Genomic DNA, 16,606 nt, shown 5'->3' with positions numbered 1-16,606 from the left:
TAGTAGTAGTAGTAGTAGTAGTAGTAGTAGTAGTAGTAGTAGTAGTAGTAGTAATAGTAGTAGTAGTAGTAGTAGTAGTAGTAGTAGTAACAGTAGCAAAATCAAATGAACAGACGTACACAGGAAAAGAAAAGCATCAATCCTGAAAGAAAAGGATGAGGAAAGAGAGCTTGTGAGTGAAAACATATGCTCAAATTAATTTCCTTATGTGCTGCAATTTTCTGATGTGCTATATCCCAGCATCACGACGCACATAAATCGATTGTATCAACATGTATATAGTAATCATGGCACATATTCTTCAAATAATGAAAGCACGTAAGCTTCAGATAATGATTCTCGCGTCTCATTACGCCGTGGATGGCTGACAGGTGCTCTGGTGTGGTTTGCTCCTCTTTTCTTATCAAATAGAAAATGTTGTTCTTATCTCTCCTCCTTCTTTTTTGTGTTTGATACCCTCTTGTGACGCCTCTACGCTTTGTCCCTTAAATGACCCAATTGCGTTTTACGTAAAACGCTTGCTAAAAGACACAAAACAAAGATCACGTCCTCAGTATTTCCCTTTTCATTTAAATGACCTGGAGCTAAGTCAAACTCACTGGTCCAATAAAACTGTCTGAAATTCAGTTGGGTTCCGACCCGCTCCAAAAACTTGTGTCCATTTACCTTTCAAAACTTTATTGTCAAATGATGCGAGATATGCTTGGACAACCAATTAAATCAGGCGGGTAATACAGTAGGTCACAACAGTTGCTGCTTCGAGGATGACATACAGGTCTGTGCTCACTCAGTCATCAAGCTTACGTGTAATTGTTAATTTCGGTTTTGTTCCTTTCGAACACTATTTTTATTCAATCGAATGAATGCAATCAGTGACTCCACGCGAATAACGGGAATAGTGTTTTGCCGTCTTACTTTGTTATTGTTGAAAGAATTAATATTGATAAGGACGAGTAAATAAAAGGTACAGGAGCAGTTGTATGAGTTCGAGGGTAAATAGTTTACGTCAACACAATTTAGATCAGTAAGGAGGTGGACTTCATAGAGCTTGTCTCCCAAGGCCAAATACAGACTATGAGGGATACAGTAGCCTAACATAAAAATGGAAATATTTGAGAAAAAGATTTTCTCATAATTTGCGAATCAGACTCAAGGCTTTTGAGTCAAAAGGTGAAGAACAAGCCATTTCAACACATGCAAGGTTTATGAGGAAAACACATTCGATGTTGGAGGTAGAACAAAATAATGTAATTGTGAAAGTTTTCCGTCACCATCGATACTGTTTAGATCATTTACGAGTGAGATGCTTCTAACATCTAGTTGGAACAGTATAGGTAAACACATTTATTGCTGTATGCTCCTTTTTAGAGCGTTAACGCTCTCTCGCTCTCACAGTTTCTTTACTGATTAGAAAGACTTTACGAACGTCACGTTTTGCTGCAGACTCAGACACTGAACGCTTCTATGTTGCTCCAGATGGAGGCTGATGATTAATTATGATTATGATATTATGTTCTTCACACCTCTGGCCCAATGTAGATCATTAAAATTTAGGAGGCAGGCTAATTTAAGCCCGCTATCAAGGGCCAACTTTGGAATAGTAGGAGAAACATTACTGCAAAGAGATGGGGATAATTAAATCAATGAAATAGACCCCCCCCCCCACATTCCATCCACCGTGGGAATCAAACTAAAGTCCTTTGAGTGCAACGGCGAAGTGACTAAGTACTGCACTCCAGACGCCGCTTTATAAGTTGGGCCATGTTAAGTTTTTTCCCCCGTTGATCTCTTGCTTAAAATTCACGGGATTGTAAAATTTTGAGGGAAATTGAATGTTCAGTTTTTAAAGAATTTCTCAGATAGACTGAATGAATCTTTTTCTAAAACACAAAGTCGAGTGAAACCTACATTTAATCGACTGACGATTTAAAGAGGAACTTTATATTTGAGAGAACAAGATACCACTGGGTGTTCTAAAATAAGACAAAGTAGTTATATTCTGTTACATTGTCCCCCAAAGCTTTGTATTAATCTTGACCTGGAATGTTTATCAGAGTTCACGGAGTTTGTAGATAAAAGTACACCACCATATCCCCACCCCTTCTTTCCCCATCTCCCACCAAGCCAGAGTTATTTACGTACAAAACAGTTTCGTCTCGTGTAGCCGGAGGCAAAAACGATCTACCGACTCGCCTGACATCTCAGTAGCGTATTATTTCAAAATTTATCTGTACCCACAGAGGGAAGAGGATTATCTTACGTATAAAAGCATGCTCCGTTTCAAGACATTTGTCATTGAACGCTGTCCTTGATCAGAGTAAGTATTGCTCATTCTGGGTAAACTCTATAAAGCATAAACATCGTGGGTGCCGCAAGAAATCTACTTAGGCCTGTTTGTGCACTTTTTACGTCAGAAGTATAAAAACAACAACAACAACAACAACAACAACAACAACAACAACAACAACAACAACAACAACATCACCATCATCACCACTACCACCACCACCAACAACAACACCCCAAGTTGTTGTTATAATGTTCCTATCAAGAATCATAAAAAGCCAGAAAATTGTATGTTAGCCTTGACCATAGCCTCAAACTGCATTTTGGTGATGCTGAAAGGTGCATCTTTAATAGAGCTTTGAGATGATGTAAACATTTTTAAAATTTTAGAATTGGGATCCAAGTGGAATGCTAGCGGCAGCAGCGACATTATTCTATATTTGTGTTACGACGTGGTAGAATCAGGCGCTCGTCAACTGAATGTTGGGCACATTATAGAAATATTGGTATCATGTTAAAGCCTACTCATTGCGTTCGACAAGATAATTACCCATTTATTTTCATTAGAAGTCGAGATATTTTTGGATTGTAGGAAATTGGGGGTCACCTGTTTTAGGGGTAAAATTAGCAAGAAAATGGCTGCCAAAGTTTGATGGCTTCCCACGCGTAAGGGTTGTTGGAAACAGAAAATTTACTATTTTTTGCCTTTAATGAAAACGTTTTTCTGTAACAGCCACATAGAAAAGCATTTTTTAAAGGACGTGAAAAGTGTTGAGCCAAAAATATAGAATTCGAAAGAATCTAAAGCACAGAAAAATACCCATATCTTCCTTTTCATTTTTAATTTTGACGAGCGCCTGATTTCACCATGATACTTACTTATATACTTACTCTCTCCCTGTACCGTCAGGTACACGAGGCGGATAGCCACAGATGCTGGAGAGAGAGAGAGAGAGAGAGAGAGAGAGAGAGAGAGAGAGAGACAGAGAAAGAGAGAGACAGAGACAGAGACAGAGACAAAGAGAGAGACCCACGTTCTTTCTCCATATCTCTTTCTTTCTCGCTCACACACTCACTCACTCACTCACTCACTCACTCACTCACTCACTCACTCACTCACTCACTCCCTCACTCTATCTATCTATCTGTCTATCTGTCTATCTATCTATCTATCTATCTATCTATCTATCTATCTATCTATCTATCTATCTATCTATCTATCTATCTATTCTCCACAAACAAGAGTGGGGGTTTCCTACATTTTCTTGCTGCTTTGTACTGGAATAATTTTTTCTTTTAATTTTTAAGTTTCCCATCTCACAGGTGGCGACCCCAGCTTAACCCTTGATCTGCAAGCATGAACTCTGCATCCGTTTTCGCGTTGCTGTCAGTAGCTCTTGGTGCGGTCACCGTTGTTAGCGGGTTCTTTCCCGCCAGGAGAGACTACTACAGACCCCCGTACAGCGGTAGGTTTGGTAAAAAAACAACAAAAGATATTAAAATTGTAATCTTTCACGCCACGTTCGACACAAATTAGATCATACAGGGGCCCGGTTACTGTGCTCCTGATTGTCTGGGTTTAATACATTCTGAGTGTGGTGCAGAATTCAAGCAGACAGAAGGTAGACGAAGAAGTCTTTAAAAAAAATCTCAATGGGGAATCGAACTCTATGTCGTCTGCGGGCCACAGTGAAAATCCAGACAGTCAGATTTCATTCTTTCTCAGCGTTATGTTTGTACTACTGTGGGTTTTTTTTGGGTGTTTTTTTTGGTTTGTTTATGGTTTGGGTAATGTCGGTTAAACCCCCCTTTTTTTAGAGACAGTTTTGAAGATTACCTTTTAATTCTACTAAAGATTTTGATGCAAAGCGTCTAGAGCCCAACTGGGGATTGAGTATTAGAGATCTAATTATTATTACCCTTATAGGCCTACTTATCTAAAGATGAAGACTCCTTTTTGAAACATGTCCATGAATAAATTAGTTAACGATTTCATTGAATAAATTTTTTTTTTAACGGAGCAGTAAAAAACCCCCCCGTCCAAACCCCCAAAACATGGTGCTCACCTTCCAAGTTACAAATCTGAGTCTAGTACAGCGACAGACTCCTATCAGTATAACCAGAACAGTAAAAAAGGAATAAACGAAGAAAACCTAAACATTATAATTGTGCTTCTCTCACCCTCTCCCCACTTGCACTCCTCAGTGCAACTAGAATTATAAAAAAAAAAACAACAAAAAAAACAACCGCCCAAAAAATCACAAAAAACCCCCACAACAACAACCAACCAAGAAACAAACAACCAAAATACAAAACAAATAAATAACAAAAATAAACATGTATTTTGCTTTTGTTACATTCGTCCTCAGTACAAAAAGAATAAATACCCCCACCCCCCCCCCTTTTCACAACAGACAAATAAAGAAAACAAAACCCAACAATATTTTGCTTCTGTCTCCCTGTGGGGGGCTCTCGTGGCCTAGAAGTTAAGGTGTTGGCCTCTCATTAAAAAAGTCCCGGGTTCGATTCCGGGTAGCGACCGAAACATTTTCTTCTCTAAATTTGTCTCCTTTCATCTCATTTCCTGCTCTCTAGCAATGTTCTGTTGTCTGCTTTCGTCTCCACTTTCTGCCCCCACCCCCTCACCCCCTTTGCCCCTTCCTCTGGGCTCCTGATTCTTTCTGCAGCCTTTCTACTGCTACTCCTTCGCTTCTTCTTACTGCTGTCTTTCAGCAACACCCCTGATCTTCTGGTAGGAAAGATCTACACCTAGCCTTCTCGGACAAGGGCGAAAAATCTCGGAGGGCCCGTGTGCCAGTTGCGCACGTTAAAGATCCCTTGGTGGTCTAAAATCGATAAGAGTAGGCTTCGGCGCCACCCGGGAAAAATTCAAAATTTCCTACCGACTGAAAATATTAGGAGTGTCCAGCGCCCTCATATGACCTTATGCAGTTGCGAGCACCATAAAACACTTTACAAAAACAAAAATGTCTCCCTCTCCCAAGTTTTCTCTCAGCTCCGAGCCCTGGAGTCACGCGTGAACACGCTGGAGAAACTGGGCTGCGAGACGGGGAACCTGGAGGCCAACATCTGTGACGAGAACGTCATCTACCCGTTCTGCAACTTCTTCACCTTCTTCACGGGCTCGCTGGTCTCCGTGGACATCCCGGTCAAGTACCAGAGGAAGTTCAAAGACGCACCTGTGGTCAGCGCCGGACTCTCCGGTATCTTTGACCTGGTACGGGATTGCAACGAGAGTAGCATCAGCAACAACAACAACAACAACAACAACAACAACAACAACATCAACAGCTGCAAAAACAACAATAACAACAGCAGCAACAACAACAACAACAACAACGACAACAACAACAACAATAACAGCAACAACAACAACAACAACAACAACAACAACATAGTACTATGATAAGAATAAGAATAAGAATAAGAGTAATATTATACTTTTTGGAAAGTGTTTTACGGCGCTCACCACTGCATAAGCTCAGCGAAGGGAAACATTAAACAATTTCAGTTTAGTAGGAATTAATTTTGAATTTGCTCGGGTGGCGGCCGAAGCCTACTCTAATCGATTTTAGGACTACCAAGGGATCTTTAACGTGCTCATCTGGCACAAAGGACCTACTGTGGCGTCAGTAGTTTAGATGTTAGGCTACCGGACTCGTAAAACGTGAGGTTGCGGGTTCGGAGTTTCGACATTGTTCGGAGTTTCGACATTGTGTCCGTTACATTAATTTTCCTTACTTCACCCATGTGGGAATGAGTACCCTGCCATAGATAGCTTAAGGTTTTGTCAGCATGATCGTGTTTTAACGCCTTCACAATGGCAGCTTGCACTTTGTTTCCCAGGAAGTTGAGATTGTTTCAGAATGCTGTCAGTTTTGCTGGGGTAATAATATAGATTGTAAAGCGCATTTAGCTTGCTGTTGAGTGGGAATTTATGATATGCAATTAAAGATTCCAATCTATAGATTGTGATTTTTTCTCTCTCTTTCCCCAGGGCTTGAAAAACTGTACGGTGGAAGCCACGAATGAGACGAATGAAGGGTTCGATGTGAGGGTCACTCTCGGAGGTCTGCTGCCCTTTGAACTCCGCATTAACTGGATTGCCTGCAATGGGGCAGCGTTCATTTATGGCTGACGAGACGTCTTTATATGGAAGTTATACGTAGCCTAAAACGTTTTTGAAAAAGAAAATTTACACTTGAAAACATACATTTTTCAGCCGGCATATTTTTATAATCAACTGACGCTTTTATATTTATATAGCGGTTGCAATGAGATGTACACTTTAAAATACAATATTTCTACTCTAAGGAACAAGATCATTGCATAGGTTTAGGAAGCAGTTTATTGTGGAGCAGCAAGTACGAAGGTCCAGTAATTTGTGTGTAAACATTTGTCATATTTTAAAAACTAAATAGACACCTGATTGGTATAGCATTTGTAATATAAGTTATAGAAGGAAAAATAAAATTTATGATGAAATCATCTCTTTTGATTTTTGTGTCGTAAAGCAACTATAAACGTCAGTGGCTCCCTGGGGAATCTGGTTTTTATGTTATTTGCTTGCTGTGAGATGCACCATTGTCCACCTAAACAGGACAATAAAATAACAAACCTTAATCCCCCCGCCAACCTCTGCGTCTAGTCTAATAACTATCATCTATTGCGTAGAATTTGTTATCTAATCTTGACAAATGATAATCCTCTATAGAACGGGAGAGTATAATTCATCGAAAAACTCAATCACATGAGTTGAAAGTTATCTTGTACTAATTTCCAATTTCCAACTCTTTTGGGAATCGGTTTTCATACCGTAGCCGTCAAGGCTATTGAAGAACCTTCCCCTTGAATCCAGAATTATTTTGTTTAATGTTAATTATGAAATGTCTCCGCAAAACCTCACAAGAAGAGACAGGCAGAGAAATAGAGAACTAAGAGTGACTATTGACACTAAGTCCTGCCTGAGTTTCATTTAAAAATAGAATAAATGAATGGTCTGGTCACCTGTTACGAATGTTACCAAGCCAGCCAGCCTGGAGAGCCTATAACACCAAATACTTAGGAAGAGGTAGACCACACAAAAGGTGGATTGAGGGAGTCAGGGAAACCCTGAGAATTTATAAATACTTTTTGAAAGAGCTGCAGAGCTGGCCTACCGTAGAAAACTGCTTCTCCACTAGACGCTTAACGACAACAGAGAAAGAACAAGTAAATGTAAAGTAAATAAAGCCCATGTTTCGTTGAATTCAGTTTCCTTGTATTCGCGTTTTCGTGCCTTGATCTCAAAGCTTGTAAATTGACTAAAAAGACCGTCGTGTATGTTATTGTTTCGTTTTATGCCTTTTGCTTTTTTTGGGGGGGGGGGGGGGGGGGGGGGGTGGGTCAAAGAATTACGAAATTTGTGTAACTGTACGTGATACTCAGAATTGCACGCTCAGTCTAAAGTTGCGGCAATCTTAAACAGTATGCAGACTGTGAAGATTTACATACATCCCAGTCAACAAGAAGCCGTGTATAATTAACAGCATATTGTTCTGGGCAGGGTCCTAGTGCAAAAAAGTAACATCGTGCGTGTTGCTACAATAGTCTTCAGCAACCAGCCAAACTGACAGTGTACTGACATAGTTTTGTTTTTGCTTTTCTTTTGTTCTTATTTTGAAAGATGTTGCCAGTACCCGTCACCCACTGTCACTGAAGACGCCCACCTCGCTCTCAGAATTAATCGACAGTCATAATTTATTACTCTATACTGTAGGCTCACCCTGTCTGGAAAATAATTTCCAAGGTCAGGATGACTTTGTAACTCAGCTCCACGAGTCAGCGACTCCTCTCATGAAACGTGCGAGCGACATTTTCACAGATCATCAGCTTTATAGCGTTGTCAAAAGATGTCCTATCTTCCACTTACCTTCTGACCTCTTAATAAAGTACATTAAGTTTCATTGTGTATTCAAACTGCAATGCTTGAGAAACTGATGACACACTGACACTGAAGATAATCAATTCATTAATTTATTGTCCTTTATGCACACATAAATTCATGACGTTTTAGCAGACATTGTAAAATAACCCATGAACACTTGTCGTCATCATGTTTATGCAAATTTTATTATGTAAAAGGTTTCTCCGGTACATACCACAAAAATAGTTTAACTTCATGTTATATACACATATTACATTCACAATGTATTATCATGAATAGGGTACGATGTTTCTATTTCGTCAAATCCAGCATATCTACTCAATTCTTAATCTTCAAAGCTCCTTCTGTTAAATGCAGAATCATAATATGATTTCGTGTGTACCCAGACTTCCAACCTTTAAAGTTTGAAGTAGTGAAGAGGGCTCTCGTGGTCGAGAGGTTACGGTGTTTGCCTCTCATTCAATAGGTCCAGGGTTCGAATCTGGATAACGGCAGAACATTTTATTCTCTAAAATGTTCTCTTTTCACCTCCTGTCCAACTCTTTAACAATGTTCTGTTGACTGCTTTCGTCTCCACTTTCTGCAATCACCCCTCACCTACTTTTCCCCCCTCCTCTGGGCTCCCGACTCTTTCTTCAGCCATTCTACTGCACTTCTTGTCTTTCAGCCACACCCCTGATCTTATGGTACGTAAGATCCAACTCCTGGCCCGCTCGGATAAGGCTGAAAAATCTCGGAGGGCCCGTGCGCAAGTGGCACCTCTCTTGATGGTCCAAAATTTAGGCTTCTGCCGCCACCCTGGCAAAATTAAAAAATTCCTACCAACTGAAGATATTTAATGTGTCCCGTGCGCTCATATGACCTTATGCAGTTGCGAGCGCCGTAAAACAAATACCCAGGAAAAAAAGAAGTAGTGTGGATGATTTGCCCATTGGAAAACCTAGACGAAAGTAGAGAAACAGCAGAGGGATGACAAAGGAGAAGGACCTACAACTAATGTCCTCCAGCAACCCTCAGAAATTTACTAGTTTCATCTAGTCTGTTGTAATCGTGAGATTGCGCGTTCAGAGATTCGAGCCTCAAGCCCGACGTTGTGTCCCTGAGAAAGGCACTTCCCTCATTTCACCCTGGTGGGAATGACTACCTGGCTATAGACAGCGAAAGATATGTTAGTGTCTGAGTGCCTTTAAAGTTGCAACTTGCACTGTATGCTTCCCAGGAAGTTGAGATTGTTTATACATGCTATTAGGTCTTCTGGGGTAATAATACAGATTGCAAAGCGCATATAGCTGCTTGCTGTTGAGCGGGAATTCGCGCTATACAAAGACTATCTATTATTATTGTCTCGTAGATGAAGAATGGGCAGGGGTGGTGGGGGAGGGGATGATGTTACACGTCGTGCCTGCTTTACAGTCGGGCGACAACAGAATCTGTCTCCGTGTTCCCACCATCATTAAACCTCCCGTTTCCATTCGTTGTTTGCTTCCCTTTCTCAAATTCTCTGTCCATACCCACTGGCGGCTTTCTATCCTCATCACGCGCTTTTGCAGCACCATTGTCATTGTGAGATTTAAAATCTAAGACGTTGTTCATCTCCACGTCCTTGCCGCTGATGATGCTGATGTCGTTAGGAGACTTCTCACAGTCACCCTCACCTTTCCCTCCCGGAGCTCCTGACGTGTAGGATTTGAGACTGTCCGCCAAACTCTTGCCCTTGGTCTCAGGCAGGACGAATGTGGTCACCACCACGAGGAAACACAGCACGGCTATGATGACGTAGGAGACCACCTTCATGTCGTCCTGCACAGAGCAGAGAGAATAACAGTCAAATGAGGATTCGATCTACAGACACGTTTAAATGGAGTACGGTCTCAACAAACTAATGCATGTCTAAATCATGCGATCTTTAAAAAACTATGAAAAAACAACAACAAAACAATAAACAACGTTTTCCTACCATTTTCCCGGTAACAGAAAGATGTTCTAGTTCTAGGCTTTTATGTCTGTTCAAATTCTTAAGTCCAGGGGCAACATTTAACAGAAACAACAAATGTGAAAAAAGAAATTGGACCAACTGTTACTAATGTAGCCCTTATATAACTGACCTCGAGACACTTTCTTTAAAAATTCTTCAATTTCTTTCAGTCTGAAAGTTTATTTTCTGAAGGTTTCTCCCGTCTCACATGAGAAAAGACGGAAGAAATACACGTAATTTTTAATGCAGGGTCATTTGAAATGTGTCTGCTTTGATCAACGTGACTTACAAAATTGATGACAAAAGGAGCAAGCATTCCCCCGACACGGGCGGCTGTGTTGTGGGCCCCGTAGCCGAGATTCCTGCAACACACAGCACACTTATGTTTGCTCAACACGCTATAGTTTACACAACACACTAGGGTATACACATTAAACTGGTGCATACACTGTACTTTAGTGTTTACACAACATGTTCACAAAAGCCACATCTATATTATATCCCATTGTACAATATTGTTTGCAAGAAGCTGCTAAGTGGACCTGACATGAAAAGAAAACATAAGAGAAAAAAGAACAGGTTAAACGTTTTTATAATTTAATGCGTGAAATAATCTTATAGTTGTTATTTTATAATTTAATGCGTGAAATAATCTTATAGTTGTTATTTTATAATTTAATGCGTGAAATACATCTTATAGTTGTTATTTTATAATTTAATGCGTGAAATACATCTTATAGTTGTTATTTTATAATTTAATGCGTGAAATACATCTTATAGTTGTTATTTTATAATTTAATGCGTGAAATACATCTTATAGTTGTTATTTTATAATTTAATGCGTGAAATACATCTTATAGTTGTTATTTTATAATTTAATGCGTGAAATACATCTTATAGTTGTTATTTTATAAGACATTTAATTGTTTTTGCCACTCACAGCGGCCTTTGTAGTGTAGCGTTTAGGTACTTTGCTATTACACGCAAAGGACCTGAGTTTAATTTTATAATTTTTTAATTGAGTATCTTTGTCTTTCTGCTTGCACGTTCTGTTCCTTTCAGTCCGGACAAAGTCCACCAATTCAATTATCTAAACAGTGTCGATGGGAGCGTAAAAGCTCTAGACAAAAAAGAAACGAACAAACACGTGAATACATGTTTCCGACTACGACACTAGAACATGACACAAAACATTGGGATATGATCTTGACTTCCTTTGGGTTTTTTTTGGCAGATGCCACTCGCAGGTTCTACTTCTGTTTTCTCCGTCCCTTGCTTTAGTGTATCTATATTGTTTTATCTTTTTAGCATAACATTGTATGCGTGATCGTGACAATGTGTTTTTTCTCTTTACAAAAATTAAGAAATAAATGATCTAACCAACACTAAACTTAAAACCAGAAAACTACATTATCCTAAACTAAACTAATCTGTTAGTTAACCAACTAATATAACTTTGTCTAAACTAAAGAAAACCAAACTAAACAGAGCGGTGAATTGACCTAAACTTAACTCAAGATTAAACAAAACTAAAAACAACTTGCATGTTAAATTAAATTAAAAGCTGAACTGAGCTAAACCAAGGGAGACAAAACTATACGAAAATAAATCTCAGAATAATTAGCTCACAACCAAACTATACCAATATAAAACTCAGAATAATTAGGCCTTAACATTCACGGAGAGGTATTTCCAAAGGCCTCACTGTCCGTCTCACCTAGTGACCGTTGGGTAGAGCTCCGCCCCCCAGGTCTGTATAGAACACCAGCCACAGCTGACCATCACTTTGGCCGATGTACACAGGGCGTTGAGGATCAAACCCCGGTCGGGAGAACCTGAGGGGAGGCGGGGGAAAGACTGAACCTGTAAGCTTTGTGGCAATTTTAAACAGCGAATAATTTAAATGACTCCAGTATCAAACACAATTTGATAATAAGATATTGTAGGGATAGCGCTTAAATAAAGCTAAGACCTACCTCTTGAGTTGTCGTGAGTTGAACTGCTCGCATCTCGGTCTTGATTTTTACTCACTGTGTCACTCTCGCGGAGAGTGCCGTCCCTTGTCCTTGTGAGGTCAATGCGATCGTACTCGTAGTGTTTTGCATAACCCCACACAACCCCCCATCAGTATTGTCCTCACATAAACCTCCTAGGTGGACGAAGTTGACGTCCGGACTTGGAGCTCTTGGAAGCCGTAAGATGAGGCTGCTGAGATGAAGAAGGTGGAGGTGGAGGAGCAGGATTGTTTGTTGTAATAGTTCTGGGCCGTCCAAGTTTCGGTGGGTGAGCGATTAGGACTGGTTGCGACGTTTCTACGTGGGCCGGTTTCAGGGGATCAATCGAAATCGTTTCTGTCCTATTTCCCACGAGTATGTGGAAAGTCTTGCTGTTCCGAGCGGTTACGACGTATGGTCCAGTGTATGGACGTTGTAAGAGACGTTGAGAGGCGTCGCATCTGACAAAGACATACTTTGCTGTTGTCAAAGTGCTTGGCACCTTGTTTGGAGGCTGGCAGTGTCGTGAAGTTGGAGTGGGTAGGAATGATTGGGCCTGGCCACGGAAATCATTTAGCTGTTCAGTGGCACAGAAAGGGGTGGCGGTGGCAGCAATCATTTCTCCTGGAATTGTGAGAGGTTCTCCGTACATTAACTCAGCCACTGAAGTTCCGATGTCCTCCTTAGGAACAGTTCTTAAGCCCAGCATGACCCATGGTAGTTGTTCCATCCAGTTGGGACTATGCAGTCGAGCCATGAGTGAGGATTTAAGAGTCCTATGGAATCTCTCGACGATTCCGTTCGACTGTGGATGATAGGAAGTCGTTCGATGGATCTTAGTCCCGAGTCTTTCCATAATTTCCGTCCAGAGGGCAGACGTGAATTGAGAACCCCTGTCGGAAGTATTGTCTGTTGGGATGCCAAAACGGGCTATCCATACACTGATGAGCGGATGTGCACAAGTGACAGTAGACGTGTTTTGTAGTGGTATCACTTCTGGCCAGCGTGAGCTGCGGTCAATGATTGTAAACAGATAAATGTATCCCTGGGAAGAAGGGAGAGGTCCGACAATGTCCACGTGTATGTGACTGAATCTTTTCTTTGGTGTTGGAATCTTCTCAAGTGGGGCGTCGACGTGTGTGTGTACTTTGGATCGTTGGCAATCCAAACACTCTCTTACCCATTGTCTATCTTGTTACTTCAAACCATGCCACACGAACATCTGGGACACAAGTCGTGCTGTAGCTCTTGTCCCTGAATGTGAAAGGCTGTGTATGATGTCAAAAACTTGAAGTCGGAAGTCTGGCGGCACCACTGGGCGTGGTTTCCCTGTGGAGATGTCACACAACAGTTGAGGACCGGTTGGTTCTACAGCAATATAAACCAGACGGAGATTTGTGATGGCTGTGCGATAGGCCTGAACTTCCTCACTTGCGGCCTGAGAAGTTGCCATTGCCGAGTAGTCTACGCCTACCGACACATTGGAGATAGAGCGTGAAAGGCAGTCAGCGGTGACATTGTCTTTACCCGAAATATGCCTGAGGTCTGTTGTGAACTGAAAGATGAAGGACAGTTGCCTCTGTTGTCGACCAGACCAGGGTTCTGTGACTTTTGACATCGAGAAAGTCAGGGGCTTGTGGTCAGTGAAGACAAAGAATAATCGACCCTCAAGCAGGAACCGGAAATGACGAATGGAGAGATAGATGCTGAGCAGTTCTCTGTCAAAAGCGCTGTACTTCTTCTCTGCAGGACGTAAGCGTCGACTGAAGAAAGCTAAGGGTTGCCACGACCCATCCACAAATTGTTCGAAAACCGCGCCAACGGCTTGTTCCGATGCATCACATGAGAGTGCGATGGGCACGTCGGTGTTCGGGTGGGCAAGCATGGCTGCCTCTGCCAGTGCTGCCTTGCTAGTCTGGAAGGCAGTGCTCATTTCTTCCGACCACTGGACCTGAGTGGACTTTGAAAAGTTCTTTAAAGCATCGTACAGGGGGCGTTGGACCTCTGCTGCATGGGGAATAAACCGATGATAGAAGTTTACCATCCCTAAGTACTCTTGTAACCCTTTCACTGTTTGAGGAGGGGGAAAATCCTCAATTACTTTAATCTTGGAGGGGAGAGGTGTAGATCCTAATGGAGTGATGTGGTGACCTAAGAAGTCAATCTCCGGGACTCCAAAAACACATTTCTCCAGTCTTACCACAAGACCAGCCTCACGCAATCTTTCACAAACAGCGTGAAGATCTTTCAAATGTTGGGCTTCTGAGTCGCTAGCGACAAGGATGTCGTCTATGTAGTTGAAAGCACATTTGAGATCTTGGAGCAGAGAGTCCATCAAGCGCTGAAATGCTTGTGCAGCATTCTTGAGACCAAAAGGCATGCGTAGAAATTCGTAAAGGCCGAATGGAGTGATGATTGCTGTTTTTTATGTCCTCTGGGGCCATGAGTATCTGATGGTATCCCCTAATGAGGTCAATCTTGGAGAAGATAGTTTTCCCTTTCAGCCCAGCCGAGAAATCCTGGATGTGAGGAATGGGGTACCGGTCTGCTATCGTCCTGTCGTTGAGGCGACTAAAATCCCCTCATGGTCTCCACTCTCCACTATTTTTAGGGACCATGTGCAAAGGAGATGCCCACGGGCTGCTAGATTGTCGAATCACTCCCATGTCTTCCATCTTCTTGAATTCCTCTTTTGCAGTGGCTTGTTTGTCAGGTGCTAGACGACGTGCTTTAGCATGGATAGGGGGGGGGGGGGGCAGTAGTAGGCACATGATGATGGACGCCATGTTTCACCTCTGAAGATGAAAAAGTGGGTTGGAGGATTTGGGGAAACTCGGAGAGCACTTTCATGAACTTGTTGCTCTGCGGAGCAACAGGAACGAGCTCTTGTATCGATGCATTCGCTACTCGATGGGTGCTGCAAGGGTAGATGGCCAACGAGTCAGCATTGATGACCTGCTGGCCACGCACATCGACAAGGAGGTTGTCTCGGCGGAGGAAGTCTGCGCCGAGTAATGGCCGTTTCACATCTGCTACCACAAATCTTGCTGTGAAGACTCGATCCTTGGTCCTAATTTGTATGATACGCATACCATAAGTAGCAATGTTAGAGCCGTTTGCGGCGAGGAGTGGAGGTCCGCAGGTACCAGTGTGTTTGTCCAACTGTGTTGCGTGAATGACTGATACCTGTGCACCTGTGTCAACCAAGAAACGACGTCCTGTGATGTTGTCAGTCATAACCAGTTGTGGGGAGCATGGGCCAGCAGAAGCTTGAGAGACTACTGCTGACCCTGCCTGGCGTTTCCGTGGTTCTTGTTAGCAGTTGGAAAGGAACGAGGTTTGGGGGCAGGATGTGTGCATGGTTGGATGCATTTGCGTGCCTGTTCTCCATAACGATTGTGGTACCAGCACACTTGTGAGGTTTGACCACCGCTAGGTCTAGCTCTAGATCCAGAGGGTGATGGCTGTGTTGAAGCGATGTTTACCTCTAGCACTGAGGTGGAGTTTGGAATGACGGACAGGTAAAGTCTGTCCGCTTCCTGTGCCAGTAGCCTGTAATCAACAGTGTGTGACGCTGCCAGAGGTGTTCTCACATGTTCAGGCAGTTGTTGTAAGAACAGGTGTCTGAATAGGAAACATGGGCTATGGGGCCCAAGAAGAGCTAGCTTAGAGTCCATTAGCTCCGATGGTTTGCGGTCACCAAGTCCCTGAATGTTAAGAAGGAGGTGGGCTCTTTTAGATTCAGATTTGCCAAAAGCAGATAAAAGGAAGGTCTTAATAGTCTCATACTTGCGTTCCTGCGGTGGTGAAACAAGGACAGATAGAGCACGTGTTGCTGTTTGACTGTCAAGGCTAGCCACCACGTGGTAACATTTCGTGTCGTCCACTGTAACACAGCAGATGGCAAATTGTGCCTCCGCTTGAGCAAACCAAGCTTCGGGGTTTGTAGTCCAGAATGTTGGCAGCTTTAATGAAACTGCAAACACCGCTTTGTTTTCCTCGCCCATGTTGAATGTTATTTTGGAAATCCGTTCCAAGTTTCGGGGTCACCAATGTAGGGGTAGCGCTTAAATAAAGCTAAGACCTACCTCTTGAGTTGTCGTGAGTTGAACTGCTCGCCTCTCGGTCTTGATTTTTACTCACTGTGTCACTCTCGCGGACAGTGACGTCCCTTGTCCTTGTGAGGTCAATGCGATCGTACTCGTAGTGTTTCGCATAACCCCACAATATTAAGATTAGATACTATAATGTATAGCTTTTTTCGTCTATGCAGACGGTCAATTTAGCTTAAGATTGTCTCAAGGTTGTCTTCATGCAGTTTCTTTCATTGCTAATTATTCCTGTGCTTGAAGCACAGATTCTGTAGCAGTGCTTGCATCGCAGTGACGTGGAGCGAAGCTAAGA

General features: G+C 42.2%; 1 protein-coding gene and 1 long non-coding RNA gene across 2 annotated transcripts; one reads left to right on the top strand and one right to left on the bottom strand.

Moving 5' to 3' along the window:
- The first annotated feature begins 5,353 nt into the window (after nt 1-5,353).
- LOC118477393 lies at nt 5,354-6,795 on the top strand. The gene is made up of 2 exons (XR_004858342.1): nt 5,354-5,524; nt 6,305-6,795. It is a non-coding gene; the product is annotated as an uncharacterized LOC118477393 (long non-coding RNA).
- Nucleotides 6,796-15,480: 8,685 nt separating this feature from the next.
- On the bottom strand, nt 15,481-16,209 carry LOC118477391. Its single transcript, XM_035968762.1, has one exon. The coding sequence runs from the start codon at nt 16,207-16,209 to the stop codon at nt 15,481-15,483; it is 729 nt and encodes a 242-aa protein (XP_035824655.1).
- Nucleotides 16,210-16,606: the final 397 nt, after the last annotated feature.

The sequence above is a fragment of the Aplysia californica genome, unplaced genomic scaffold (genome assembly GCF_000002075.1).
Source record: "Aplysia californica isolate F4 #8 unplaced genomic scaffold, AplCal3.0 scaffold00080, whole genome shotgun sequence".
In the NCBI taxonomy this organism is placed as follows: domain Eukaryota; kingdom Metazoa; phylum Mollusca; class Gastropoda; order Aplysiida; family Aplysiidae; genus Aplysia; species Aplysia californica.
Note: the sequence above shows the minus strand (reverse complement) of the source record. Positions and strands in the feature narration are given on the sequence as shown.

Excerpts from the sequence above, each read along its gene's own strand:
- LOC118477391 (XM_035968762.1), bottom strand. The coding sequence starts at position 16,209 with ATGGGCGAGGAAAACAAAGCGGTGTTTGCAGTTTCATTAAAGCTGCCA.